The 27558-nt window shown below is 46.2% G+C and overlaps 8 protein-coding genes across 8 annotated transcripts; 2 read left to right on the top strand and 6 right to left on the bottom strand.

Annotated features, from left to right (window-relative positions):
• Positions 1-967: 967 nt before the first annotated feature.
• On the bottom strand, positions 968-2198 carry I203_107995 (uncharacterized protein; the record flags this gene model as incomplete). The annotated part of the gene is made up of 5 exons (XM_019148176.1): positions 968-1121; positions 1185-1273; positions 1343-1744; positions 1808-1999; positions 2055-2198. The coding sequence occupies 5 exons, from the start codon at positions 2196-2198 to the stop codon at positions 968-970; spliced, it is 981 nt and encodes a 326-aa protein (XP_019002409.1).
• Positions 2199-2599: 401 nt separating this feature from the next.
• On the bottom strand, positions 2600-3708 carry I203_107994 (uncharacterized protein; the record flags this gene model as incomplete). Its single annotated transcript, XM_065518304.1, has 5 exons — positions 2600-2717; positions 2773-2870; positions 2929-3291; positions 3359-3412; positions 3568-3708. 5 exons carry the CDS (start codon positions 3706-3708, stop codon positions 2600-2602), a joined length of 774 nt encoding a protein of 257 aa, XP_065372669.1.
• Positions 3709-5159: 1451 nt separating this feature from the next.
• Positions 5160-6168, bottom strand: I203_107993 (uncharacterized protein; the record flags this gene model as incomplete). The annotated part of the gene is made up of 4 exons (XM_019148175.2): positions 5160-5277; positions 5340-5431; positions 5507-5893; positions 5962-6168. The coding sequence occupies 4 exons, from the start codon at positions 6166-6168 to the stop codon at positions 5160-5162; spliced, it is 804 nt and encodes a 267-aa protein (XP_019002408.2).
• A 10145-nt stretch (positions 6169-16313) lies between these two features.
• On the bottom strand, positions 16314-17541 carry I203_107992 (uncharacterized protein; the record flags this gene model as incomplete). The annotated part of the gene is made up of 5 exons (XM_065518303.1): positions 16314-16440; positions 16505-16605; positions 16694-17095; positions 17156-17320; positions 17404-17541. The coding sequence occupies 5 exons, from the start codon at positions 17539-17541 to the stop codon at positions 16314-16316; spliced, it is 933 nt and encodes a 310-aa protein (XP_065372668.1).
• A 765-nt stretch (positions 17542-18306) lies between these two features.
• On the top strand, positions 18307-21904 carry I203_107991 (uncharacterized protein; the record flags this gene model as incomplete). The annotated part of the gene is made up of 2 exons (XM_019148171.1): positions 18307-18345; positions 18398-21904. 2 exons carry the CDS (start codon positions 18307-18309, stop codon positions 21902-21904), a joined length of 3546 nt encoding a protein of 1181 aa, XP_019002404.1.
• Positions 21905-21947: 43 nt separating this feature from the next.
• On the bottom strand, positions 21948-23664 carry I203_107990 (uncharacterized protein; the record flags this gene model as incomplete). The annotated part of the gene is made up of 7 exons (XM_019148170.1): positions 21948-22101; positions 22302-22395; positions 22501-22678; positions 22766-23024; positions 23101-23309; positions 23386-23451; positions 23533-23664. 7 exons carry the CDS (start codon positions 23662-23664, stop codon positions 21948-21950), a joined length of 1092 nt encoding a protein of 363 aa, XP_019002403.1.
• Positions 23665-23960: 296 nt separating this feature from the next.
• I203_107989 (uncharacterized protein) lies at positions 23961-25221 on the bottom strand (the record flags this gene model as incomplete). Its single annotated transcript, XM_019148169.1, has 3 exons — positions 23961-24581; positions 24663-24803; positions 24865-25221. 3 exons carry the CDS (start codon positions 25219-25221, stop codon positions 23961-23963), a joined length of 1119 nt encoding a protein of 372 aa, XP_019002402.1.
• Positions 25222-26254: 1033 nt separating this feature from the next.
• I203_107988 (uncharacterized protein) lies at positions 26255-27433 on the top strand (the record flags this gene model as incomplete). The annotated part of the gene is made up of 2 exons (XM_019148168.1): positions 26255-26488; positions 26585-27433. The coding sequence occupies 2 exons, from the start codon at positions 26255-26257 to the stop codon at positions 27431-27433; spliced, it is 1083 nt and encodes a 360-aa protein (XP_019002401.1).
• Between the last annotated feature and the right edge of the window lie 125 nt (positions 27434-27558).

The raw sequence follows: 27558 nt of genomic DNA, 5'->3' as shown, positions 1-27558 counted from the left end.
GTACGGAACATGATCTCAATCGACTAGCGTATAATACAAAGATATTTTCTAATCTTCAGTACGATTCTTGGAAACAGCTTGGGAAAAAACGAAAGTGTCATTAGAAGCTCCACATAAATGAATGGGATCGTTCATCATGTCGTCCGAACACCAACAACTAAATTGATTGTCCGATCGTCGTTTTGCGAATGCAAGATTCAAGTCTTAGCAACAGTCCAGGCAATCTCCTACATGATCGACTTTGATTGTGTGTTCATTTGGTGCCCGAAGCGGTGCTGCGCAACACAGAAAGGCAAATGGACTATCGAGGAGCCAAACCTGTATGCATCCGGGTGGCAAAAGTCAGCTCAGTCCGGACCACCATGTAAATTTTAGGGGTGCTCACCGTAGTATATACCGAAGTGCGACCGCAGTCCTCCATGTATCTCCATCTTGAAGTTGGCCTTGGGTGCTCATCACCACATTCACAGACATCTTGCCATTCGGTGGAGTGATGAGCCGAATTGTAGAATGGATAACCCCAAAAAGCCGCATATCTAGAATGGTGAGCTGAGTAGCAAACATCCTGCCGGTTCACCTTTTTTCGTCAGCTCACCTATTACCATATTCTGGAAGATCAGGAAGGTTATCTGACTCACAGCACATTGTGAGATGTTCACGGGAGTCGGGATAACAGACGTCCCATTAATACCGCCGGGCAGAAAGCAGCCTAAGGGAAGGAGGCTGCCCAATATGGTTTGAGCGCATGAGGCTACTATCGCAAGTGGAACGACAGGTATTGGCACAGTGATCTTTCTTGATAGCTCAGTGGTTTGCATGGCGGTTCTGTTTTGGGGTATCGGAAAACAGTTAATTGAGGGGGAACTGGCTCAATCACCTGCGTCAAGCTTTCATAAGGACACTATAGTTGATCTTGCAAAAGGCTGTTCAGTCGATTCGAAAATGCAACTTATTCCTAACGGCATATCTACTTAGGCATATGTGTACAATCATCTCCATCAGTCAATAAGAGGGTACACTGATTGTCCCTCAGATCATACCCGTTTTCACAGCCGAAAGCCAGGCATTCTCCCAGAAGACAGGTGACTCCTTCTCGACTGACACCTGGCAAAGATAGGCAGCTATGAGGTGTGTCAGCGACGAAATATACAGTATAAACACAATCAACACGGTCAAAAGCTTACTCGATCCCCCAGCTACTGTTGCCTCCATGTCCAAAAGACCCATATATACATCCTCCACAAGATTCCAACTCTGACTGAACGTCGAGGCACTATCAGGGGATACATACAGTAAGCAATCACCAAAGGCTAGACACAGCGGAATGGTAGAAATCACATACCTCAAAGCTCGAATCATCCTCACTTGAAGTCTGACAAGCAGTCATATCTTTCGGACAGACCGCCAACGCTTTTTGACCGGCTTCTCTCGCTAACCTTTCCTTCAACTGCCTTCTAACCCATCCACTTGGCGCTCCGCTCGATCCAGGAGGATGCTGAAAGATCATCCAGTTGAAGTCCTGCGGAGTCGTGCCTTGGTAGCTGGACAGTCCTTGATAGGTTGGTTCATCGGAGCAACTGCATCTGATACCAACGCCAACTGCCCTATCGACAAAGACATATTCTGACTTCTTACATTGGGCAAAACAAGCTTGGAAATCCGGTACATTTGAAAAATGTCGCTCTTCATAGTTGGTAACTATTGCACAGCCGAGCCTGCTGAATGTGGTCTTGAGTAACCAAACCTGAACTCATACGTATCGATCAGAATGAGAATCTTTCTTGGGGCAAGGTAAAAGTATACGCACAGTCGTGATAGGCGGATCATAGAAATTTGCTTGACCGCAGCTCTCTCCATACGTCCAGTCGGACGGAGTGTATCCCAAGTTGTTCCCACATTCACAGACATGTCTGATGTCTGTCGCTTGGATATCAGGGTTGAAGTATGAGTAGTAGTATTTGAAAGCGAAGAGCGAGGCGTACGTGTTCGTGCATCCAGCCTATTCACGATCAGATCAGTAATTGTACATCAGCTATGGAGCAATTGGTACATACCGCACATGCTTCCATTGAAATTGGATCATTGGAGTAGAGCTGAGGTCCACTGGCATATGGGTAACACCCCATTGGCGAGATATTGGCTCTGCTCAGGCAGAGAAGAGATAAGATGATCGCAAGTAGTACCGTTGGCTTTGTCATTTTGTCAATTTACTTTACCTTTAAGCGAAGTATGTTAAAACGGTATGAAATTCCCAAGGTAAGTACTGTACCTCTGATCACATTTACTCTCTTACTTATATATATGCGTGTACAGTCTCGCTCAAGGCAACCAATCTAAGTTATCAGGTCACAAGGTCATACTGCCATTGACCGCCTTCTCCAGGCACCATCATGTCCGTGAGCAGCATAGATTTGTTGTTCGGCTCCCCTCAAGCCACCGCCCGGACTTCTCAGGAACACTCACTATCCAAGCTCAGATCAATGAATGAACACCGGACTATCGGCCTATCTATGATAAAAGCTCTATTTCATCTCTACTCATGTCTGATTGATATATGTAATGTCCTCTGATTTTATGATGACCTTGCTCAATGTCATCACTAAGAAGGCATACAATTTCCCGCATGCAGGGAATGGTCATCATCACACGAGAAAACCGAACATTCGCCTTGCTGACATGTCACTCCATCCGCTCTCACTCCAGGTAGTTGGGTGCAACTGCCGCCCACGATGAAATATCAGCATCAATCGCTTGTCATCTAGCTGGACTTACTCTAGGCCGATGGGGAAATTGAATCTCTCAACTCCCACATGTAATTGACCAAACAGGCATCCACCACATGACTCCAACTCTTCCTCTATATTGATACACTGCAAGGATGCAAGTCATATTAGTGGCGATGATAGACAATTGTTGAGACAGACTCACTTCATAGTCAAATGACGATGACAAAGCTGAATCGGTTCTACAGGCTGTCAGACCCTTTGGACATAATCCTTGGTCCTCATCCTTATGGAGTCTCTTCTTCGCCACGAAACCGCTCGGCAGAACTGTCTCAGAATATACGAACCAATCGCCAAGTCCGCAGACGGTTTGAAGATCATCCGGATCTGGTATCGTCAAAGTGCACGAGCAAAAGATGCAGCTGTCGATGTAGACAGTGAATGCGATGGGATATCCTTTACACTGGTTTAGACATTGGGCAAGGCTAGTGACTTGTGTATTGGGTGTACCCTGAAGGTATAGACATCCGGAAAACGACCAGTCGCCTGGTGATGGAAGATAGAAAACCTGATTGTCGTGAATCAGAGCTGACTCTTATTGACATCATAAGCTATAATGGGATGATGGTGCTCACTTGGATATTGGGATAGTCACATAAACTAGTAGGAATGAGATATCGACCATCAGGCTGATTGAATCCACATTCACATATTCTGAGCGTAGGAAAATCACCTTGGTCCGCCGGGTCAGGGTACGAATACGAGTAGTCGGTCACATCAAGGCGACAGATATCCTACGATGATGCTGTTAGCCCCAAGTTGGTTGAAGCGAGATGATACTGACCTGACAGCTCTCTAGGTAACTATCATATGATAAACCATCTGGAGTAGGCGAAATCCGCGGATCGAAACATCCTACGAAAACGTCTCCCAAAGTGTTTGGCACGAACAGCACAGATAATCCCAGAAAGTTGATAAGGACCATGTTCAGCACAAAGAGCTGGATATTATGTATTGAGAACTTGCGATATTTCAGCAGGAAGCATTTCATTTGGGCTGATATGTATTTGTTTGAGTGGCGACCGGTACAGGACCGTATCTTAGCGATGCCTGAACGACGCCCCACCCAGTGCTTCTTCAAGGACGACGGCGATCATTTTGCACAACTTTGGACCTGAATACGGACCGGGTTGCAGATTAATAACGATCCATACAAAAGAAGGTAAGAGGCTGAGAAAGTACACAGATGCACATTGATTGACTGCGGACTCAACGAGACCGTGAGCCTCGACAACTTGCAAGGGGAAACTACATTTTGAGGCTACCCGGCTTCATTGGGTAATCTCACAACTGCGGCACAGAATACTTTATGGGTGTTTAGGGATATATATTGGTATTCATATAGCATGGTACAAATGATATCAGCCGCGAATTGCAAAGCTACCCGGATAGTACAAATTATAGGTTTCTCGATGGTCGCCTTGCAAATGAGTTGGGTGGCAACTTGAGCGAAGTCAAAACGGGTGTTCTTGCCCACAGCTGAGGGATATTTGAGGACTGTATTTCAAAAGGGAGCAGATGTATTGAACAGTCACGAACCTTCCAGCCCGGTTAAACTTCGTCATGGCCTGACTGTAAGAGGAGCAGAGATCAAAGCATTCCCTCGGACTATACACGTATTGCCACGCGGCATTATCGGTTGATTTATAGGAACCTTCCCATGTCCAGTCCTTCGGCGGACCCATATGGGTAACCTGCTTATTCACCAGACAGCATCAATACGTAACCAGCTACGTCGAGGTAGGCACGCTGTGACCTACTTTAACATTGGGAAACAGACGTTCTAGATCACCAACTAGCTCCTTGAAGACTGGATCATCTGGCCGATTCCTGCCGAATGATGAGTACTATGTGGGGTCCTGCCAGCAGCCAACATACGCATCAATTGATCCAATCACTATAGCTAATAAGATAGGGATAAGGCTGAAAGCTCTTGATAATATGTTCACTCGAAGCAATCCAGGTGCGGATATAGTATTGCTACAAGCGTTAAATTCTTACTCAAAGTTCAAGTCCGAAAAGTTCCCCGCTAACGTATTCTTTCTTGGTTGTCGGATCGATATTTTGGTTCGTCCAATAAGATCGGCTTGAAAAGGTCAGAAGATCAGAACCTTGATAATGATGATCACTATAAGCCTGACCAATTGGCATAAACAGTGTCTTTGAGTCGCCATCCGTGCGGCTCTTCAATCTGATGTGCGAAACACTGTATGTGACCAAAGCCTGAGGCGCAAAGCTCAAGAAAAGTATAACATGTTACCAGATAGTGCATAATCAATAGCCGAATACACAAGCCTCTGTAGGTTTACAGGATCTGTCCGACGACTGGGATGGAGTAATTAGTGGACGAACACAGGCCATGTTGGAAGTCGCAACTCATTTAACCAGGCACTTGTTGTTTTGAAGGCTGTAAGCGTCTTCGCACTCTGAGACTACACATCGACCCGACTGACATGTCACGGCGCCGAGTTCGGCCCCAGTGATTACCGTGCAGCTGATGATAGACATCGATCAGGTGAATGCCTGATGGAAAGGCGTGATCCAATGCTCACTTACTCCTCGGATGGCCCTTCTTCCTTTTCTCTGCTCATGAACATCCCATACCTACAGCCACCGCACGATTCCAGCTCTTGTGAAGTGTCGATACACTGTGTAAAGCCGAGATCAACCCTCACAAACGAAACCATATACCTCCCAATGTGGTCGAACAAACAGTCACTGACCTCAAAGGCGAGGCCCTCGCTGTCGAGCAGCTTACAAGCCGTGAGACCTTTGGGGCAGACTTCTGTCTTCTTGTTCCCCTCCTGAAAACCGTTGTATCTTTTCCTGACTGCCCCGCTCGGTTGAGGGAAATGATTGTAGATGAACCAAAGACCAGGCAAGCAAGCGGTAGCTGGTGTGCCATACCAGGGATGATTATCATAGGCGTAGCATCTGCATGTGATCACATTAGGATCTCGTTGATCGTAGACTACGCCAGCCCAAGAGTATGGATTGCAAGTGGCGAAACAATCTCTGGCAGAGTTGACAAGGGTTCCGGGTGCTGTAGTGGTGAAGGTGTGACAGTTATACCAGACAAACTGGTAGACCAGCTGATAGGGTATTATGACCTAACGGTATATATCAGTAGTCCGACCAGTTGTAGTATGATCAATTTGCCAGATGAGCCGGTGCTTACTGTCACATATGTGGTCTCCGCAATAGGGTCATGACAACCATCAATTAAGTCTTCTGGGTTGGGTGCATCATTCACACAAAGACACCATAGCTTGTAGCTCGGTGTACCGTAGTGTTCAGTGAACTGGTAAGAATACAAGTGGTTCTGTTGAACACAGGTAGTCTGAAGCATAGGGTTGTATTTCTGGTGAATAGTCGTCCTAATCATTCTGGAATTTGCTCGACTCACCTGGCATTCGACCCCAGAAGCAGTGATATCAGATGGTGATCGTCCTTACAGGACGCCGTGGGAGAAACAGCCAATATAGTTTGCAATGACGTTTCCGATCAACAGACAAGGAAGTAATATGACGAAAAGAACTCTAGATGTCATGCTGCAGAGTAGGCATTCGAAGACTAAGGATGTTCTTCAATATCGGCTAACAGTGATGCAGCAGGAACGATGATGTCGAACACATAGGAGAATAATTTCAATAGAATCTTCACATTACCTTCTAAATCCGCGAAGGCAGGTTCAGGCGTTCAGATGTGTGCGATCCTTCACATCATTGCCCACGACCTTCATGTACGTACGCACGCACGCACACAAATGTACCGACACAAGGGCTCCCTGTCTTAATGGCCATCCGGTCATCTCGGTCATTCACCAAGAATCTGTATCCATCCGTTCAGGAGCAAATCAAATGTTCTCTGGCGGAAGATTTGAAAAAGAATGCAGAGGATAGGATAGCGAGATAATTATAGGTCAATGCCATACTCGATATCTCAAGGACATGTGGCATATGTAGCGATAGATGATACGTGTAGTACATACTGTACAGACAGGCCGTGTGAACTCTCATCATCGATCTTCCGGCCTAGAGGTCCGGACTCACACATTCTCCATTCTCGAGCTCATACCCTTCATCGCAGTCATAGACAATGCAACGACCTTCGAGGCAAGTGACTCCGTCAGGTGCAGCACCGGGCAAAGATGTACAACTGTGCAAGATGCCTCAGTTGATATTCCGTAATGCACGCTAGACTTACTCTACTCCTCCGGCGGGCGTGTCGCCCAACGCAATGATGGAGCTGTGAATGCAACCGCCGCATGATTCCAACTCGCTGTCAGTGTCAAGGCACTGTCAAAGTAGTCAGCTGCATACTTTCCCAAAACAATCGCGTAGAATATCCTCACTTCGTACGAGGACTCGCTACCAGCCAGCAAACATGCAGTAGAGTCAACTGGACACAGTCCATCCCGGTTGGTCAATCGATGCTTGGCTTGTTGATGTTTGACAAAGGCACTTGGATGGGATATATAGCTGAAGGTATTCCAGTTTTCCCAACCACAACCTGCACTGGGCTCGACTAGCCAGACATCGCTATTTTCAAAACAGGCACAGGTGGCAGTGATAGACCGTCGGTGAGGGATGAGGACGGCGTAGGGACGGCCTTGTATTTGACATTGAGAGACACACTGGAAAATGTCGCTCACTTCAAAGGGATTGAATGTCGAGATCGGACTGTCGGGATGAACGCACGGGCCGCTGGACCATCCATTGACTCTCGTTGCCACAGCCACTACCTGATTGACCGGTACCGCTGTTGAGTCAGCTCATATTCGGCGGAGGTCAAGGCTGGGGCGATACTGACACTCGCGTCCGATTCGTGATTCAATTCCGGAGAGCAGTAGTCATACGAATTGAGCAAGTATCTAAAGCCAGGTCGGGTGTTGGTGCAGTAGCACGATTCATAGATTCCCACACCACCATATTGACCCCATGTCCAACTGTAATCATACCCAACCTCCTGACACTGTCACGATCGAGTCCGACCGAAGTATAAAATACAGTAGTGACAACGGATATTCCTGAACCACATGTGGACATGAAAGGGAGTAGGCTCACGTTACATGGAACTTCGGGAGGATTGGCTCCGCTATACAGGTATATCCCTGTTGCCCCTTCCAGAATTGCTTCCCTATCGAAACACCCAACTCCAATTCCCCCGATGTTAGTAGGAAGGAGGAAGGTAGCAGCTACGGCGAACTTCTTCAGCATCATGGAAGGTAAGTCAGGTGTCGATGCTGTATATCTTCGAAATAGATATATACTCTATAACGTACGATATGACAAGGTGCCGATCGAGAGAACCTTATGTCTTATACCGACGAGGAGCTGTGAGCCCAATCATATCATGGTCATGTAAGCCGAGCGCTGTTCAGTGAACCGAACAATCACGACCATGATGCCCTTCATCGCCAGGTCAGATCAGCAATCTTGAGCGCTAACTCCTTTGGGCTATCTATGCGTATGTAAATAATGATCTGACACCCATCATCATGATCTGCGGTCATCTGACCATTGTCTCCTCGACACCAACAGCTTGTGCGTCGACTGTTTTCAAGAAAGTGGCATCATGGGAATGGATATGCGAGGAGTTTTTCATAGTCCGTGTAGGCTTAGAGGGTAATGCGTTGAGAATCATTTGACGTCTCATTCAAGTTTCACCTATAAGATGGGGTCTACTCTGCTCAGAACACAACAGTATAGTATGGACTAACTTGACGATTCACGCCGGTAAAAGTGGGGCCTAGAGGCAGTCATGGGATTGATGCCGACTGGCAGCTACGAAGGAAATTACATGCAGAGCTTGTCTCATCAGTAGGTCAGTAAGTATATACTTGCCATAGGGAAGCCATAACAGCTTTTGCGGAGACATTTTGAGCGAAAAACGAAAGAATTGGTCATGTGAGGACAATGAACTGGTCTAAATGACCTAATAGCCAGGTAGGCCTGATTTTGATCATTCTCTTCAACAACTATCTACTTGGATCTTATAACAGTGATCATCGATGATATAATCCGATCGGGCAGCAAAATTCTAGTCCCCGTTGCTGTACATGAACAATGCATGAAAGTTATGATCACTCATATCACTGAAAATTGGTCATATGATCTGTCTCGTCCATCTCGTCCCACCACATAATCCGATTGTTCACGGACTGAAGATACCTTGATGGCTTTCCAGCCCGTATTCTCCCCTCGATTGAATTATCCGGTCATGGTTCTAAGCTAGATCCGCTTGCCGAAGACATGCCAGCGTTCCCATCCACATCCGTCCGACCCTTGGTTACCGGGTACATTCATATCCTCGAGGCATATACAGGTGGCGGTTGCTGACGTTCGGTGAGTGATCAATGCTGCGTACGGATGTTTTGAAGATTCGCATGTAGTAAAGCACTGGTAGATATCGGTAACATCAGACCCAGCTGCAGGAGTCTTGGCGATCAAACAATGCTTCAAAGACCACCTGTTGGAGTAACAGCAAAAATCTGCACCAACCCAGAGATCGTTAGCAACGGGATCATTGGTAAGGCATGGAACACTGACGGCGCTATCTGACGGGTAGAGCATCCCAGCGTATGTGCAATAATCATCCTTGTTTACGAAATATCGAAATCTCGGAGTTGTACTGTATTGGTGCAAAAGCAGGTATCTCTCTTCCCAACGCCACCGTATTGACTCCACTGCCATTGATACTTATAGCCGATCGCGCCGCACTGTGCATGATGGCATGCGACCATCAGTCTCAATGTGACGAAGCTGGTGACATTTTAGGCATAATAGACTTACATTGCAAGGAACGTCTGATACTATGGGTCGATCATATTAGTATATACTCATTGCCCCTTTCGGGATCACTTCTTTATCGAAGCATCCAACCTAGATTGGACGTTCCTCGACTTGAGCTCGAACGAGAGGGAGTGGCGTGTAGATTAGAATGGCCAAAACGGTCTTGAAAAACATGCTAGTCGAACGTAGGCTTGTATATCTATCTATGCCGAGTATATAAGGAGGTGTGAGGGTGGGACATCAAAAAATGGCGATGAGTTTTGGGGAGCTCAGGTTTGAGTTTGTAGATGAAGTCCTTTTATTCAGATTATCTGGGTTGATCATGTGCAGCTGCCCTCGGAATGTAATCCGACCAAGGTGCAGCTGAAGATGGGAATTAGTAGTGTACCGAAACATTTATCGTCTTAAAATGGCTTCACTCACTCCACACCAACCGGGAACCTTGAAGAGCTGGAGTCATGACCCATTCTCATTTAATTGTGAACACATCCACCGCAAGATTCCAATTCATGGCTTGTATCAATACACTAAATCTGTTTCAGCTTCATTGACACTTTGACATACTTTGACAGGCAAATCAAGACCACATACCTCGTAAGCCTCGTCGTTCCCCTCATGCACACGACATGCCCGTTGACCTTGTGAACACCTTTGAGAGAGTCCCTCTAAATTGAGCCTATCTTGATCATCCTTTCGCTTCCTAATGACTGCAGCGCTACTGGTAGGTGGAACAATCTGTCTGTACGGGACCCAAGCTCCTGGGTTATTACAGCCGGTCACAGGTTGATTGACCCAAGTCTGATCGTTGTCAGCGCATCGACAGTGGGCGGGACTTTGGTTCTGGGCGAAAGTCATAACAGCATACTTCTAGACTGAACACAGCTCAAAGGATTGGTACATTCGCAGACGACACACTTTCCCATGTGGCAGATCGTTCCGGTGATCGAAGGGCCCTGAAGTGCAGTACAGCTACATGCAGGAACAGCTCAAGTAAGTTAGTTATGTCAATAATATTTTCGGAGATGTTTGTGGTACTTGGCCATTTTAGCCTGCTGTAACAAGACTCTACCCTTAACGAGTTTCAACCCTCAACGAGTCCGTGCAACCTCACGGATCAACCTCACAGACCTTCTATGCAAAATGATATCTTTAAATCTTTATTGATCATCTGTATCGCTATTTTGTATTGAGAACATCCATTGAACTCGACTTTTCAATAGTACGAATGTCTACAAAACCAGATCAAACGTCTCCAGAACACATCCAGCGAGTTCTTGCTCTTTGGACCGCCCTCCCTTCCGACAAACAACCAAGCAGACACACTTTTGCCAAAGACAATGATATTCCCTTGACAACCTTCAATCATCATCTTGCAGGTCGTCTGACTCGCCCTCAAGCTCAAGAATATCGCCAGCTACTCACAACTATTGAAGAGGAGTGCATTATCCAATACCTCGATCGATCAGCATCCATTGGTCATCCTGTTTCGCCTGGAATCATCATAGAACTTGCAAACGAAATACGAGAGAGAAGAATCACTCTTGCACTCATCCCAGATGAGCTCCAGCCATGTTTACCACCTCCCATGGGCTATCCTTGGCTTGCCAAGTTTCGAAAGCGCCATCCCCAGGTCCATAGTGTCTTCTCTCGAAAGATACAGGCAACTCGCTTCACAGCAACTACAGTCGATGCTTTGACACCTTGGTTTTGCGAAATCAAGTCTCTATATGATGCCAATCATTACCTGCCGCAGAACATCTACAATATGGACGAGACAGGATATGCTATAGGAGAAACACAAAGCTCTCGAGTATTAGTTATTATAGAGCAAGGAGAGAAGATAGGTAGTAGAAGAGGTAATAAGAAGCCATCAAGCGCAATACCTGGTAGACAAGAATGGGTTACAACAATCGAATGTATCAATGCTGTAGGTTCAGCTCTTCCTCCTCTTGTGATATTCAAATCAGAAGGAAGTTTCAACACAGGGTGGCTCTCAGAGAACCTTCAGCTTCGAGGATGGAACTGGGCAGTCAGTAAATCAGGATGGTCAAACAACGAAATTGCATTCAAATGGTTAACCGAAGTATTCCATCCCAACACAATACCTGCCAATCCTGATCAACGAAGACTACTTATTGTTGATGGTCATGCTAGCCATGTGCAGGCTCGCTTCATTGCATTCTGCATGGCCAACGCCATTGATCTTATGATACTTCCGCCCCATTCCTCTCATGTCACTCAACCTTTAGATGTTGGTGTGTTTCGCTCTCTCAAGCAAGCTATGGCAAAAGAAGTCAATCGGTTTGCTCAATATGATTCTTCAAGGATACAACGATACACCTGGGTTAGACACTTGGCAGTTGCTCGATCAAAAGCTATGACAGAAGAGAATATTCGAAAAGGTTGGAGATACACCGGCCTTTTCCCATATATTCCACATACAGTCTTAGATGCGGCCCCTCAACAAGTCAATACTCCTCAGACACCTACTCGCACCCCCTTAGCCACATTGTCTATTGAGAAGAATTCTTTCCTCGCCAAACATGCCAACACTATGTCTCCAGAAGTCAAAGATCGCGTTGTTGATCTTTATTTGAAATTAGAAACTGTCAGCACTGAAAAGACAGCCTCTGACAAGGAGAATGTCGAGCTCAGGAAGGTATTGGCGGTCAAGAAAAGAAGGACAAATGGTGTATCAGTTCAGAACGTTGGTGGGCACTGCTTTACTACAGAACATGTCTATGAGATGGCCAAGGAAGTTGAAATGAAGAGGAAGAAGAAGAAAGGATCGACAGAAGAGGAGGAGCAGCAGGAGGGCGAAATCAGTGAGGAGGAAGACAAAGGTCATGGAAGTAATGGTGTCTGGACAACGGTAAATCGATTGGGATCGCCCCTTGATGATGAGTAATAGATATTGTATTGAGAATGCATGTTAAAATTGTTTTGGGAGACATATTGGCATGAGGCATGATATATGTCGACTCGTTGAGGGTTGAAACTCGTTAAGGGTAGAGTCTTGTTAACCTATAATTCGGCCATTTTGCTGTCTGATTCGAACTCACCTCGTATCCTGAACCACTAGAACCGGACAAATCACAAGCTGTCATCCCGGAGATCCTCCTTGCTTTGCTGAGCTGAAGATATTCGCCTCCTGATCAAACCACTAGGCGTGCGGTGTGTTGGACCAGACACACCAGTCTCCACACGAGCAGTTTGATCGGCTTTCGCCGTTCCACAAATCCGAATGTGCATTTGCCTTCATCGCTGGTACGATCATCGTAGAAAATGGATGCGTAAGGGTCAAAGCCACACAAACCGAAGCAAGCGTCAAGCGTGTTTTAGAATTAGTGAACCCGACCGGAAGTCGGGAATCAACATCAATGCTGAAAAGTTCCGGTCGGAAACAAAGGGTCGCGGCCAGATCTACTGTGCATGCTCTTTGAACTGACTAAGTAGGTGCCCTTCAGGTCCATGCTTTCGGTCGTCAATATTGAATCTCGTGTATTCCTGATCATCCATGACAGGTTAATTGCATATTATCGTATCAAGAAGTACTACAGCAACACCATCCCCTACGACGCCTGATCATGTTGGTCCGGGACGACCTGGAGACACTCCTACCTGGAGGCGGTAACCTGTTTCGCAGGTCGATGCTACCCATTTCCCCTTGTCGCAAATGACACCTGTTATGGATTTTCCGAGTAATGCAGTGCAGCTTTTCAACATATTCAGCTTTGAAACTCAGGATTGTGCATGCACGCGCCACTCACTCCGCACCCGCAGAATGTGGATGTGTCTCGTATTCGCCATGAATACACCCTCCACACGACTCTGGGTCCATATCGGTATCAACACACTACATTCAACGTTTTAGCCAATACTCGTTCACAGCCGAGAAGCTTTGAGAGTGTGTACTCACTTCGTATCCCTCTTGACCCAATTGAGGCAAGTTGCAGGCCGTCAACCCAGCGGGGCAAAATGTCTTCCTTTGATTTTCACCTATCATATTTTGCCTTTTCACAAATCCACTGGGTGAGGAGTATATTGTATAGACATACAAATTTCCGAAGGAACAGTTGGAGGGAGTTTCGCCACTCCATTGATCTGTATTGTCGTAGCATGTGCAGAAACCTTCTGTCGCCGGACCATCGAAAAACATAGTGGCGTATGGGGTATTAGAGCACTTCAGGAAACAGAAGTCCACGTCGCTAAAAGGGCTGGTGTCTGTTCCCCCTTGGTGTCCAGGTCCGGGATAACATCGATCGAAGGACCAAATGGGATCTGCTTTCCAAACCTACAATAATCGGGCAGCGATAGTCATCATCCGTGGAGTAGGTGAATTGGAGGCCAAAAACACTCACAAAAGTATTTCCGTCATCGGGAGAACACAGGTCACCAACCAGATAATTATAGCTAGGTGCGAATTCGGCACAAGCGCAGTGTCGGATCACCCCAATTGCATTGATCGTGTCATACTCGAAAGTGTATTGTAAGCTTTGAGCTGCACAGAGGGCCTATGATGAATTTATCTTATGCGATGAGCACGGATCCTTGGTATTTGCAGATTCCTCTGCGGTCCAAATTCAAGCAAAGTATGCAACTAACCCTACAGCTCTGTGAGGCTTGAATGATTTGCCACTGGAGATTCATATCTTCTGGGGCTTGAGGGGTGAAGCAGCCGATATAGACGTCAGCCCAGACATAGCTGAGGAGACCAAGGAAGCTGGCGATCTCGAGAAACATGCTGGTAAGGGTCTTGAGCTGGGATTAATTAGAGGATGGGCAGGTCTAAAATAGCCTTGAAGAGAGCGATGGAAGATGGCGTTTCACTCTGTATCCCTTCGTATCTATATATGCTACAAGTAGAGCACCTCCTCAGTCCGTCTTCAGTATGTCGTCCCGGTAACCAGGTGCAGAGGCCTCATGGCCGGATGGCAACGCCGATCAACTGCTAGTTTAGCTGGAATAGGAAGTTATAAGCTCAAACGTCAGCGGCTCTTCACATACCTCGGGGAGCCGATCAGCTTGTGGAAGCTTCATCCACCTTTGGGTATTCCTGTGGAGCAAAGAGAGATTGCTTAAGCGATATAAGCAATGACATATTGCATGATCATAATGATTCTTGTCCATACGGATTCGCCAATTTGAGACTGTTATCGGGCAGATCGAAGGAGATCGACACACATTCTCCATCTCTCAAGATGAAACCTGTTACACAGATTGACGCTACACATTTGCCATGATGCAAAAGGTTTTCAAAGGGGCGCTTTCCAGGTAAAGCTGTGCAACTATGTCAATATGTCAGTCTACACACCAGAAATTCCTATCTATGAGGGACTCACACCACCCCTCTGGACCGCTTTTCTGTTCCGAATTCACCATGAAGACAGCCTCAGCATGATTCGGGATCCATCCTGATATCAATGCACTGTCATCAAAGTCGACTGCACTATTTGACCCACGTATAAGAGATATATATACTAATCTCATAATTGACATCACCCAAGCCAGGGATATTGCAAGCGGTGAAGCCAGCAGGGCAGTACTCCTCTCTTTCTTTCTCGGCTAAGGACCGATGCCTTTTGGCGAAACCACTAGGCGTTAAACTTCTGGTGTAAACATACCAATCCCCATAAGCACAACCTGAAGGAGGACGGTCGGTCCATGGATCAGCGGTGTTCTAGCAGGTGCAATATTCCTCAGCCTCGTATCCGACACGGGTCATATACAAGGTGGCGTAACGGCTATTGGAGCACAACGAAAAGCAGTCTTCTATGTTGTGAATCTGTTGAGCTGGGGCGCCTGGAGGTCCGGAAGATCGATAGCAGGCATCTTATGACCCGACACTATCTGATTTCCAAACCTACAAAAGGGTTCTGGGGAAGATCACCATCGTAAGCGCGTTATGATTGCATATGTAAGCATATGAATGATGGAAGACGACACACGCCGTACAGATCGATACATAGCGTCTAATGACAAATCTCTCCGGCCATATGCCGAAAGTCTGGTGCTTTGTCTGAACAGGCACATCGTCGAGTGAACGTAACGCCGCCGGCGGTTAGAGCGTGGAGTTGATAGGTATACTCTCGGATCTCAGAACGGCAGATAGCCTGAACCCCTAATATCAGCATCGGTAGAGGATGAAAGTGATATGCTGCTTATCAGACAATCGTCAGTTGGGCCGAGAAAGTGTCACTCGGCGTTCAGGCTCTCAATCACACGAGGTAAAAAACATCCAACATAGACTTCGGCCATCGAAAGGCCTATAAAAGAGAGAGTGACGAGGATACGGTACAACATGATTGTAGAGACTGATTATGTTGGTAGAATGCGACAAGCCCGAACGAGCTTCTAGACAACTTGAAATATCTCTTCTAAGTTCTAGTTTGTTCATCAGTCACGGCAAGGAGAAACTACTTTGGACATCTTGTTACATGAAGAGTTCAATCGTTGTATTCATCGACGATCATGGTCAAGAGAATCCAAACGGACCGACCTGTGCACCACATGACTTGTCATTGATGCAGAGATGATATCCTTACGTTCAATCAAGTGTTGAAAATAAGGACGGATCCACCCTTCGGGCCGACGGACAGCTTGGCGTGGGCGGATCTTATCAGCCAAGAACATGCATGAGTATATCCTTAGTCATGTCCCAATATATCGGCTGGATGTATACAGTATTTGTACCACAATTATCAGCAGATATTGTCCGTTTTGATCTCCCTGCTGGCTATTCGTTTACCACTGCCATGCATTGTCCATCTACTAGTCGATGATGGGACTCGCAGATCGATGCTGGACATCTACCCGCCATACATGTCACCCCGGAAGGAGATGTTCCCGGCAAGGTAGTGCAGCTAAATTTCAAAAACCAAATCATCACCTGATCACCCTAGAGCTAAGTGGATTTAGCTAACTCACTCAACTCCCAAGGTACGTTCATTATTTTCGCTTCTATGAATACCGAACTCCCCGTGTAAGCAGCCACCACATGATTCCAACTCGATATCTGTATCGATGCACTATTCCATAAGGACAGTAAGAAGATCTACCAAGAGCCATGCGAAGATACACGATGGCATTCTCAGCTGGGCATTCAGCCGAACTCACTTCATAGCTCAGTCCCTCGCCGTCCATAATTGTACAAGCCTTCTTTCCATCCGGACACAACCACCGATCCGCCTTTCTAGCGTTCGACTCCCTTCTCTCCCTATCTCTTCGTCGAACAACATTCGAAGGTTGAGTCTCCCAGAACTTGAATTCGTAAGGGAAAGCGACATTAAATCCGCACGTGGTAGGGAAAGTCTCTTCCCACCATCTATAACCTTCGCACCAGCATCCAGAAAGGTTTGAATTGTCATCGTAAACTACCACAGCGTATCTGGTACAGATTGAGGTACATTTCAAAGCGGTCGTGACTGAATGGAATAATGTGGGACTGCCACTGCTGATGCCCCAGCATACACCGTTTTCGCTTCCTGTCCATCGCCATCGAGGAACATCGGCAGACACCTTGATGTGATTCATATATCAGTTGCAGACAGCGATGAGATACGTGAAGGAGGTACTTACAGATACGACCGAATTCTCCTCAGCTGTACATAAAACCGCATCACCGACCATATTCATCACAGAGGGTGCATCGTTCGAACAAAGACAATATTTATCGGTGCCGCGCTCGGTTGAAGGTTCGAAATGTGAATACGCATAGAGCCAATCCGAAGCGATACAGTGGAGCTGGGACCATGTCAGCCTAGTTCCTACTTGTCGATGTATGTTGGTGCTGGATAGGTAGTAGAGTGACTCATAAAGCAATTCACATCGCTGGAAGGCATCAGTTCCATGGACGTCCCATTGAGAACATCGGGATAAGAGTAGCATCCGATGAAAATCTCATCTGCTCTGATTACTTGAACCGTTAAGAGCACTAAGAATGGTATAACCGGAACCAAAGTCATCTTGAGCAATTTCCGTCTGACAGCAATATTGAGTTTTAACGATGGTGCAGAAAGTAGAAAGTGGTCTCTACTTGTATGAGCCTAATCAGCATTCAATGACCAAGTAGATAAGTATACGATCATGAGTAGACAGAGAGGGGAGCTCCAGTCCTAGCCCCACCACGGCTGTGACAGCGCTTCCCTCTTTGATAGATGATCATCTGCCCATCAGACCGAAAAAGCCATCCATTCGGACAGATCTGCCTGCGTCGAAACGGGGTTTATCATCAACACATCTTTTCAATCAGGCGATCAATAAAGGTCAATATGTTCTGGGCCTTGAGGACCCACTGTGGGTATCGATCATTGCCTGCAAGTCCTGACACGAGTGGTCATGGTTGTTCTCTCTGTATGATGGAAACGGAATCAAATCGAGACTAGTCATTGCCTCCACCTAGAGTTGGAAACTGGACGACCAATTCAACAAGTCACTCGAAATGTAGATAAAGTATCATTCATCGTCCTGAGCTCCCCTATAACGACATCGCCGACGCCCCACGAGCTACCCTCATAGAACAGGTAGTTCGCTAGGATCGATATAGAACGTTTTTGAGTCATTCATTGCTCCTCTCCGACAATGTCTGAATTCCAGTAGTCAATCCCCATCTTGCCAATCTAACAAAGGAAGTTGAATTCATTTTGCCGATATCAACTCTACCTGTCGGAGGATCATTCAGACCTTCGCTTTCCACATCCTCCTCCGCTCAGTCGGGTGAACACCCAGATATGGCGAATAGGATGGCTCGGATGGAAGCGTTTCGAAAAGTGAGCCAGCTAGTTTACCTTGCAGCTCTGATAATAGCTGACTTGTTCGCAGCTCAAGCCAACATGTGTAGCATTGATGGCTATAGCTGCTCATTCACCAAGCTCCCACTCTCAGCACGCTCGACTGATAGATAAGCTGCTATTTGATCTTGGCACTATCCCTCAATCATCTCTAGATCCAGCGGTGATCAACTATATCCTTTTCCCTCTCACTTCCATTTTACGCCAATCCAATCCAGCGAATTTACCTGATCAATTCTTAGAATCTGCTTTTAGGCTTTTAGGATATACCACTTCAGCTTGGAAGAAATGTGAAGGAGGGATGGAAGTCGTAGCTTGGGAGCAATTATGGAGATTCTGTATAGCTGCCGTTGGACCTAGAAGTAAGGACGACAAGGGTAAAGGCAAAGAGAAAGAGGGAAATCAAGAACTCCAGTTTCAAGCTGTCCAGCTACTCACCGCATTGCTGAATCCTATCAGCTCAGACAAACATGGCCTTCCTCATCCCACCTCCTCGATGCTCGACAAAGTGTCCAGCTCAAAATCTCCGCTACTTCCTACTCTCTTCCAAAGCATCACGTTCCTACTCGAGACTAGTTCCCCCTCCCCGCCATATCATCGACTTCAGCTATGCTCCCTTAAGCTCCTCCGACCGCTCATCAAGGTATACCTCAAAGAGAAACATGAAGTCCTCGCCGCCGTTCTACCAGGGATAACCAGCTCGATGGCTAAATTAGTCCAAAGTGGAGGCGTCACTTTGAAAGGGGAAGTGGCGCAGGAAGTTCTAGGGTTGATAGAGGATGTGGTCATATCGACCTTGAATGACGAAGATCTGAGATATTTAGGGCTGCTGAGACCAATAGTCGATGATCTCAGTCAATTAGCTGAAGATTGGGGTACGTCGATTGAACAGGTTCCACCAGATCAACCTACTCCACCATCACCAGCTTCTTCAACTTCATCTAAAATGACAAATCCATTCCCACCTCTCACTGCTTCTTATCTCTCCTTTACATCCACTCAACTCCAGAATGCCCTTCCTCCAATTATATCGACTTTGTCTGGTCATACTTCGGATCTACCACGTCATGCAGTCATATCCCTCACCTCCTCAATTGTTCAATCATGTCATGAATCCCTTTCCTCTCTTCAACCTCAATGTCTGGCTTCGCTCTTGTCACTATCACAAGATACATTCGATCCGGTAAGGCATGATGCCAGGCGAAAACTACGACTGCTGCTGGAGAATGAACGGTTATCTTTACAGCCCTTGTTGTTAGATATCCTGAGTAACGGTTTGAACTCGCTACCTAGATTAGTGACCTCAGAACAGGACAAAGAGGTCGATGAGGTGGCGAAATTGATCACGGCAATTGCTCTTACGTCCTCGGAGATCAAACAAGGTAACAACGCTATCGCGGACTTGCTAGGCCCAAAAGGCGGGGTAGAAAAGTGGAGTTGGGCTCTATTGAACTGCTTAGAATTCGGTCGACCTAACGGATGGTCCGCTTCTGATAGTTCTGCTGAAAGAATAGCTCAGCTAGGATGGCAACATGACACAACATCTACTGCTGTACCTCTTCTTATGGCTGGTGATGGCTCTACGCAATCTGGAAATTCTTTCCCTCATCTCCCCTTACGATATGTTGAGTCTGAGTCTACCTCAAAGTCTTTAGCGGAGATGCTACGATCTTTAGGAGCCGCAGGTGGCGAAACAGCCTTACATGCTGTGGAATATTTCATCCTGTTCGCGAAAGCGAATAGTAGGAGGCAAGTGGCCAAGTCGGTTTCGGCGATTTGGGTCTGTGAAAGACTGTTAGAAGGTATATCATCTGCTCAGATGGAAAGCGCAGAAGGTAAGATTAGTAAAGCTGTTAGAAAGATGAGTAGAGGAATTGTCAAGACATTAGTAAATATCTCCGAAGAGGAAGAGGACGTGGACGGACAGGAAGATGATCTGAATCACACAGAAGATCCGAATGTCGAAGCATTGATACCCATAGAACGAACTCAGGGGATAGATACTCTTACTACTTTACTTGATCGAAAACCCATACCGAATACCAGAGCATCCATCGAGACTCGTCGATTGCAAGCCGAAGCTCAGCATGCTCTTCTCACCTGTCTATCACTCCAAACCCTCACTCTGACATCTCAGATCCTCTCATCATCCTTCCGCCCATTACTGCTCACTACGCTATATGTTCTCCTTTCTCATCTCGCTTCTCCTCACCCAATCATCCGGGATTATGCGACTACGTCCATCCATCAGATATCATATAATATCGGATACGCCAGTCCGCAAAACATGGTTCTAGACAACGTGGACTACGTAATTAATATCGTAACATTACATCTTCTACCCACAAAACTGTCGCCCACTGCGCCATTGGTATTGATAGCTATGATCAAACTTGTTGGATCGAGGATCGTACCGATGGTTCATGATTTGGTGGATGAGATATTCGATGCGCTAAATGATTATCATGGGTATGAAGCTCTTGCCAGTAGCTTGTTAGCTGTTTTAGGGACCTTGATCGAGGTTATGAACGATGAGATCAGCTCAAAAGGTATGAGTGAGGAAAGGCGTAATAAACTCAATGAAATGAGAAGGGTTGAAAGGCCACCTGAACCCAAAGAGGATTTCGAACAGTTCTTCGGGTGGCGGGATGATAGAAATAAAAGGAGGGAAGAGGAAGTAGGGGAAATCCTTGAAAGAGCTCCTCAGCATGCTTGGGGTAAAGGTGATATCCCCTCGACTGAGAACCAGGAAGCAGAAGATAAACAGGTTGGCTCACCTGAAAATCCTGTTGATGATGAAGAGATTCCCCCTACTCGCACCCAAACTGTGTGTATACGAATATTGGAGAAATCTGTTTTCTTCTTAACTCACAATTCACCTTTCCTTCGATATAAGATCCTCTCAATCATCTCGAGTGCTACTATAGTATTATCAAGAGGGAATAGGGAGAAAGAACTGTTACCCCTTATTGATAGATCCTGGAACTCGATATTGAATCGATTGGATGAGAAGGATCATCCGTATATCGTCACGGAAGCTTGTGAGGTGATTGAGAAGTTATGTGAAGAACTGGGAGATTTCATGTCGAAGAGAGTGATAGATCATGTATGGCCAAGAGTCAAGATTTTGTTGCAAGACCAATGGGAAAACGATAAGAAATCTGCTTTGGCTAAACGTACTACCTGGGCACGCCGATTTACTGGTAGAATGGACAAGTATAGTACTTCTCATAGGTTACATCGATCCATCCTGAAGATTCTGTTATTCATCATTAAAGAAGTCCCAGTAGATGATATGGTAATTTGGGAAATAATCGTAATATTCAGACCATTCTTAGATCGACGAATCAATGAGGAATTACAAGGACTAGCAATTGGAGTCTACGAGGAACTGATGAAGCGCAATGGAGATGGGACGTGGTTGGTGCTCAATGCTACTGTGGGAGAAGTACAGGGCAATCTTGGTTGTTGGAAATATCTAAGGGAAGAAGGTCTGGAGATGGCAGAGAACGTTGAAAATATTCTAGCCAACGGCTGACCATCGCAAAACTGTTGTATGCATATATGATGAGTTTATATGATTATAGTTGACCAGGCATATGTAATTGTCGTAAAATTACACCTCCTTCCTTCAGTACGGCTGCAGACGCTTCGTCCATACTGTAACTTTGATTGTAGACTACTTCGCGGACACCACACTGTACGATCTTGACTGAGCATCTGAGACATGGGCAACTGGCAGAAGAGAAATCAGCAATGACCCCGTAGTCATTCCTAGGGACCAGAGAAAAATCTAGTGGAAATGCCGAAGAGGAGCTGTCAAGTAGGCGACCCCATAAAGAAGAGGGAAAAGATCCATGCAATGAAGATAGCGGGCAGGCCGATGCGTGATACGAAAACCTGAGTGGGAATTGGCGGATTAAAAAGCAACTCACGTGTTACAATATATAACAGAATCATTTCCTATCCTCTCACGACCGGCTTCCAATAGGGCATTCTCCTCAGCATGCAAACACAGACATTCGTCCACTATGAAGGGGACATTTCAATCAGTACTGGCTATAATGAAGTGATATCTTTTTGTCTCTCTCCATTCCAATACATCCGTCAGCAGAAGGTCAATTCATGACTCACATGCTTCACCACCCCTCGCGGAACCATTACACCTCCTACATCCACCCATATTACAGTTCTTCGTTCCTCTAGGAGTTCCATTATATCCCGTGGACAGGATCCGCTTGGATCTGACGAGCAGAGCTCCAACACGACGTTTCATACAATTTGATCGGTGAGATGCTAACGATGCGAGGGTCTGTAGTAGGAGCATCACCATTAGTCTGTTCCTTTTCGTTTATGATCAATTTGCCTCAGTTGATATATGTCAGATGGGGTCACTCACCATGAAATAAGTATCCCAGCCAGGTCTCAACCTCTCTTCATCCACCAAATTCAACTTATCCAAATACCCCTCAAGGTCGTGGACTGTAGGGAAATTATTACATATTGAGATCTGAGCCAGGGACAATGATCGTTTGAAATCGGTTTGAGGGTGTTGTGAGAGAGATGAAGATGGGATGGAGGGTAATGAGCCGTTTAGGAGGGCATCGTGAGACTGGATGAATTCCTCGAGAGAAAGCGATGAACCGGTCTCAGATTTTCTTCCAACCGGACACCACTGTTCGTCAGTCGAACCAGCGTATCCTGTCGATCCTAAGGAGGGTTCAAATTACTCACCGTATCTTCTCTCTTTCGTATCTCACTAGAATAGGTCCATCCACACTGACACATAGGAAGAACGGACGTTTGACGAATGGTTCGATCTCCTCGTAACTTGTTAAATCGGTAGTGACATGATGTGAGAGCCAATTCCGAGTTATGAAGTCGAGCAAGGATGACTGGGAAGTGAAGCACAGATTTGAGGAAGGTGATCCAAGGGGTGTTGACTGCAGACAATCCTCAATTATAGTCAGCTTGTTCAATAAACCATGGTATCAACCAACGCTGACAAGAATTACCTACAGGTGTAGGTGTGGTACTGGAGGATACGCTCATTTCATTCATAGGTTGGTCCAGCTCATTTCCGCTCTGCATATATATTTAGTCCTATCAGTCTTAGGAATACCAGCCCGACCTCAACAACACGTCCAGGGGATTAGACCAACTCACTATCTTAGCCTGGTCTACGACGGCTTTACCTTTTTTCTCCAGCGTTACTCTCTTGAACCCATATTTCTTCTCCAGGTATTCCAAGATGGTCTGTTTACCTGACGAAGGTGTACCAATGATTGCTATAAACATGGTGATCCTGTCTGATTATCGTGCTAGATCAAGACCAAATGAACATGCCGTTGACTTTCTTTTCTTTTGACTGCTCATCAATACGCGTCCTCGGTCGCGTCAAGCGCACGGACGTCGTCGATCAGCCAACCTCCACTCCGAATGTCCACCTCTTACCTCTGGATACAGTAACTCTCTATCCGCTGCACAATAATAACGGCGACCTTAGTACGGAATACTACATTGCATCTCACAATGGCAGACTCCAAGTATCAATACACATAAAAGCTCATCAGATCGACATCAGTCTATATAATTCACCTGTCTTGATTCACCATTTTGACAGCTCTCGAACTCGCATCCAATTCATCCTCCAGCGAAGCTTTGAAATCTTGATGACCCGATTCACCAAAACATGTACAAAGTCCTGCAGTCTGTATCCAATGGTCCTGTATCTTCATCTTTAGCCTTTCCATATCCACCCCCGCAGGTCGCATGAAGCCTGTTCTCGACTTAGCCATGGAGACCATATGAGGTATTTTGAAGGTCTCAGCCATATCTGAGGAGTCGCCCGGGAGAGCCTCATTTGGATTAGGGGAAGAGGTGGAGTATACAGGCGAGGGTGCTTCGGCCAGTCCATGCAAGTCCGATAATACATGTATGGGTCTTTCATATATCCATGACCTTACAGCGCCTTCGGCTTTGTTAAGCGGTCCACCTAATTCATCACCATTCATATCTTCCCCTAGGATAGAGTAATGAAGCGAAATCGATAGCGAATGCTGTATTGATGCGTATTCCGTTCCGTCAGTGCAAGATGGTAAACCGCCTATGACTGGAGACGGTAGTCGTATGTGCAGGGTGGTTGCGAATGTCGAATCTGGCGATAATGTCGGCGGATCCCCATCTCCCGTAAGAGCTTCACTTCCTCTCCAAAGCTACTCTTCAATACTAGGTCGAGGCTTTCCAGGTAATCTACATATCGTGGCTGATTGATTCCTTTGTCCGATAGTATACACATCCTTGAAAACTACATTACCTTCATTCGGCTTTACCGGCTGGGTCAACTGACAAAGTACTACGTCCCAACCATGCAAAGTAAGATTAGGAGGCAGGTTGCGGAGAGTAAGGTAAATAGTGTATGGTGAGCCCAATGTCGCCTATTCAAGCGGTCAGTTACAGAGATATATGAAGTAGCAGACGGAAAGTTTGATCACTTACATGCTGCTCTTCGGATCTCAGTGAGACATCCACCCCGATACTTGATATCCTGCTCTGTTCGGACCAACTTGAAGTACTGACCTGAGCGAGATACGATTTCGGTCCGTAAACATGTACGTTCTCAGCCGACATCACCAAGATGGGTGAACTTGATATAGGATGATGGATGATCTTCTGCTGTTTCCACCTCAATCTCGGTAAGACTGTGCCGTTCGGCCGTCTGGAACTACATATGTGATAGGCCGGTGGATGATTTGGAACAATCGCATAGAGAGTATGCTTGATTCGGTCGAAATGTGTTGAGCGAGTATAAGGGATTTGTCGATTGATAGTGAGACGGAATTCCAAGCTATCCATTGGTATATCCTATCAGAGACACTCTGCAAGATGATGAAGGAATCAATGATAAAGATGGAGAAGTTGAAACGCTTACTCCGTCTTTCCGCTGTCTATCCAGTGATCACCATCCAAAATAGTCGTCTTAAAGCATCCTTTCACTTCGCACGGAGACCATTTCTTTCCTACCTCACTGCGCCGCTCAGCTGGGCTGACAAGGAGAACTTCCTAGCCTGGTAGTCTGATGCCGGAAGGGGCGGTAAGATGCACACAGCCAGACAAAGTGAGTTCATCTTGCGTGGACGTGGCGCAAGGTAGGTAGATAGGTGATTGGTATAAATGAGCTTTGAGTTGCAACATTGAATGAAGTAATCTTTTTGAAGATCGATTGACAGAACATCTCGATACTTCTGCTTTGACTGTATGATATATATGTATGCGCCTGGATATGATGGTCGGAGGATCGTTAGTTATTGGACACTGATCAGCTTAAAGACGACATCAGGTCAAGAAAGTTCGATTCAACAGTTTAGCAGTTTAAACTTTATTCCGAGACAGCAGTCTGTCGGTAAGGGGAGCCGAGGTATCTCCGAAGCGTGGTATACTCGAGTAAACTCGATGGGACGTGATGCAGTAAAGTATATAAGATTGATGAATGTTCGTATAGACTGTACATTGATATGTGTCAATCTTCTCCGCAGACCGCACCAGTAGATATGACATATAATAGATAGCCACATTCCTGGAGGACTAAGAGACAGCGTCGTTTAACGTACGGTATGAGTTGATCCATGCCAACAAGTGTGAATGATGGTACTCAAGGGTGAACCGATGAATGATGATGACCTTCCTTTCCCCCACTCCCCCCACTCTGGGTTACCAATCACTTGCAGCACGGACCATTACCCACCTCGAGATGGTATCTGTGCGCTCAAAATCGTTTTCTCTCTTCCTTGTCTTCATCTTCCTTCCTGCTCCATGCAATATCATCCAATCTACCATACGGTCCATGGTTACCAGATTCCTGCACCATAGCTCAGCAATTCCAATAGTCATGAGCCATCTCAGCACTCTAGCCGCAGAGCATTCTCCCAATCAAAATCAAGATGAAGCATCCTTATCAGCTTCTCTTAGTCCCCAGCTTCCATCCGAGATCTGGACCAAGGTCATCTCCTTCGTCAAGAGACCCAAACCTGCAGCTTCGGAATCTTCAAGTAGAGTGAGGCGGACCTTCGAAGTCAGACAGTATGGTCAAGGTGATCTGGCGGTTTGCATGCGTGTATGCAAAGTGAGTCCATTGTACATCTCAGCTGGTCACGAGGAATCTCGAAATCGACCATCCTTCACTCCAACCGGCAATCTGATGTTTGATTGATCATCTCAGAAGTTCCACCACCTCACCGCTCCAATCCTCTATGAAGAGGTGATCGTCGATGATCTTTTACAATTCTTCTACGGCGTCAACGAAAGAGATGACTCGGATATCACAAACGCTCTCACTAAATCCGCTGAAACATTATCCAAGATCGAGATTCTCAAGTATACCAAGGCATTTCATGTCGTCCACGGCCAACACAGAGCGGCGAGATACTATGGACCTGTTCCTCCGGCTCCTGTCAATCTTCCACTTCCTATGATTAGCGATTGCAACTCCACTCAAGTCATTCTGGCGAAGGTGCACATACCTTGGTGTAACAATCCCAACACGCCAATGCTCTTTCCCAGTCTGGAAGCTGTAACTACCGGAGGTTATGGATCGAGACCTCTGGCATACCTTCCGCCTACTTTAGGCGGCGTACCATCATCTATTCGCCCAAAGTGCAAACCAAGACTCGAAGTCTATACAGTTCATATCACCCAGAGAATGGTAGAGAGTAATAGCGATATCAGACTCATGAGAGGTCGACAAAATCGATGGGTCGTCAGTCAAGAATACGCGTCCAGAAACGCTGCTACAAATTACGAGATGGTCATTTGGCTGAGTGACCAGATCGAGAAGACCACTCATCGCCTGTCGACTAGAAAAAAGTGGGCAAAGCATACCTCAATCGAAATTTACAATGTCCTCAACCAACATACCGCCAAAGCATTCGTCAAATACCACCACGGTATCCAAGACTCCAGCTACGACTTCCCGAGGGGTTTAGAGGTATTTCTGAATGGACATTCTGATATTGGATCCATCAAGCTGATGAAGGAACCAGCTGAAGTATGTCCGGCATGTGGAGCTTAGATGGGGTCTTGATGGAAATGCTGATACAGATCAGACTCGCGATATTCCGTATCCTATAACTGTATATACATATAGATCGCAAGCTCTACTGAATTATATGAAATGCATAATCAAACGTTCCAGCT

The sequence above is a fragment of the Kwoniella mangroviensis genome, chromosome 3 (genome assembly GCF_000507465.2).
Source record: "Kwoniella mangroviensis CBS 8507 chromosome 3, whole genome shotgun sequence".
NCBI lineage: Eukaryota > Fungi > Basidiomycota > Tremellomycetes > Tremellales > Cryptococcaceae > Kwoniella > Kwoniella mangrovensis.
The sequence above is the reverse complement of the archived record's forward strand: the minus strand, read 5'-3'. Positions and strand labels throughout refer to the sequence as shown.